At 38.1% G+C, this 1,466-nt stretch overlaps 1 protein-coding gene across 1 annotated transcript; it reads left to right on the top strand.

Annotated features, from left to right (window-relative positions):
- Positions 1-236: 236 nt before the first annotated feature.
- Positions 237-1,172, top strand: LOC105213933 (uncharacterized). The gene is made up of 2 exons (XM_011187048.3): positions 237-802; positions 865-1,172. Exons 1-2 carry the CDS (start codon positions 394-396, stop codon positions 867-869), a joined length of 414 nt encoding a protein of 137 aa, XP_011185350.2. The 5' UTR covers positions 237-393; the 3' UTR covers positions 870-1,172.
- The last annotated feature ends 294 nt before the right edge of the window (positions 1,173-1,466 follow it).

Below are 1,466 nucleotides of genomic sequence, written 5' to 3'. Positions count from 1 at the left end.
GTTTTGAATGTAGGGCACAGTAGAAGTACATATATACATATTTACAAGTATTGAATATGCATACTTTTGCATAATTTTAGGCGTTCCTGAGAAAGACTGATTATTCTGCCGATAATTGCGAATGACGAATGAAACTAGTTTGGTAGCTTATTTTTTGACACTTCCCACGGCAGCCCCCCTTTATATTTCATGCAAAAAGCTCGCGCATTGTACTGATGCACGTCTATGAACAGTTATTACTTGCCTGGCTGTGATTCAGTTGTTCCGCGACTTTTGCTCACATCAATTCGTGATAAAGAAACCTTAGGAATAATTTAATTGTCAAACCTACCGAAATAAAAAGTATACAAACGATTTTATAAAAACAAGAAAATTTTTCTACACAAAAACAACATGAAGTCCGTAACTCTTGTCACAATATTGGCTTTGGCACTCTCCTTCGCCTATGTGCAAGCAGATTGTGACGATTCTGCACAGAGTAATGAGGATGGTGATGTCAAGCAGTTCTTCAAGAATTTGGGCTGTAAAATACAGAAGGGCGCCGAAAACTTGCAGGACACCGCCAAGCCATGGGCAGAAAAGATCGGTACATCGGCTAAGGAGTTCGGCAATACAGTAGCGCAAAAGTACGACGAGTTGAAGCACAAATTGACAGATGACGACAATTCGAACGGACCCTCGACTCCATTCCCTGTGGCAAATGCGCCAACTGAAAAGGTACCCTTGGCACCTTTGAGTGGTGAAGCAGCCGCATCAGCAAGTAATCCCGCTTCAGCGGCCGCAGTACCCACAGCTGCCAAAGGTGAACAGGCCGAAACTATTCCTAAAACGCCTTTAAGTATTGACGATCGTTTCCTCTTTCAGACTAGTGAATGCCCTAAAGGTCAAGCAGTCGATCACCGTCGTCAATGTCGTCCCAATGTTTAATGTACTACAAAATTTACTCGTTTCTGAATGTTCTATGGTGAAGTGGATCGTGCCAACAAAGGTTGATAAGCTTAAATTAGAGCAAAGCTTACATTGGCTTATAAAGCATAATTTGATAATTGGAAAAGTAATTAATAACCTCAAAATCGTTTAAAACTATCTGTGAAATTTTAAAGCTTTTGAACAAACCACAATTATTTAATTACACATTCACATACATAATACATTTAATCAATCAAACAAAATGTTTCATTTCATTGTCGGTGGGCCGGATTTACACTCTTTGGTGTCAACCTATAATTTGATTATAATTTGCGCGCCCTGGTTCAAGAACATGTTTCATAGTTTTTATTAGAATATAATAATAGTTTTAAAGTAACCGCTAGTAGAAAAATAGAAGATCCACCAAATGTGAGTCACGTACTAGCTTAGCATTTGATGAATTTGCATAAAGTGTGATTAAAATTCAACTTGTTAACTTAAATTCGGAAGCTATTATACTTAAGTATGTACAACGGTATAATCCCATATCAAATTAC

Source organism: Zeugodacus cucurbitae, chromosome 5 (genome assembly GCF_028554725.1).
Source record: "Zeugodacus cucurbitae isolate PBARC_wt_2022May chromosome 5, idZeuCucr1.2, whole genome shotgun sequence".
NCBI lineage: Eukaryota > Metazoa > Arthropoda > Insecta > Diptera > Tephritidae > Zeugodacus > Zeugodacus cucurbitae.
Note: the sequence above shows the minus strand (reverse complement) of the source record. Positions and strands in the feature narration are given on the sequence as shown.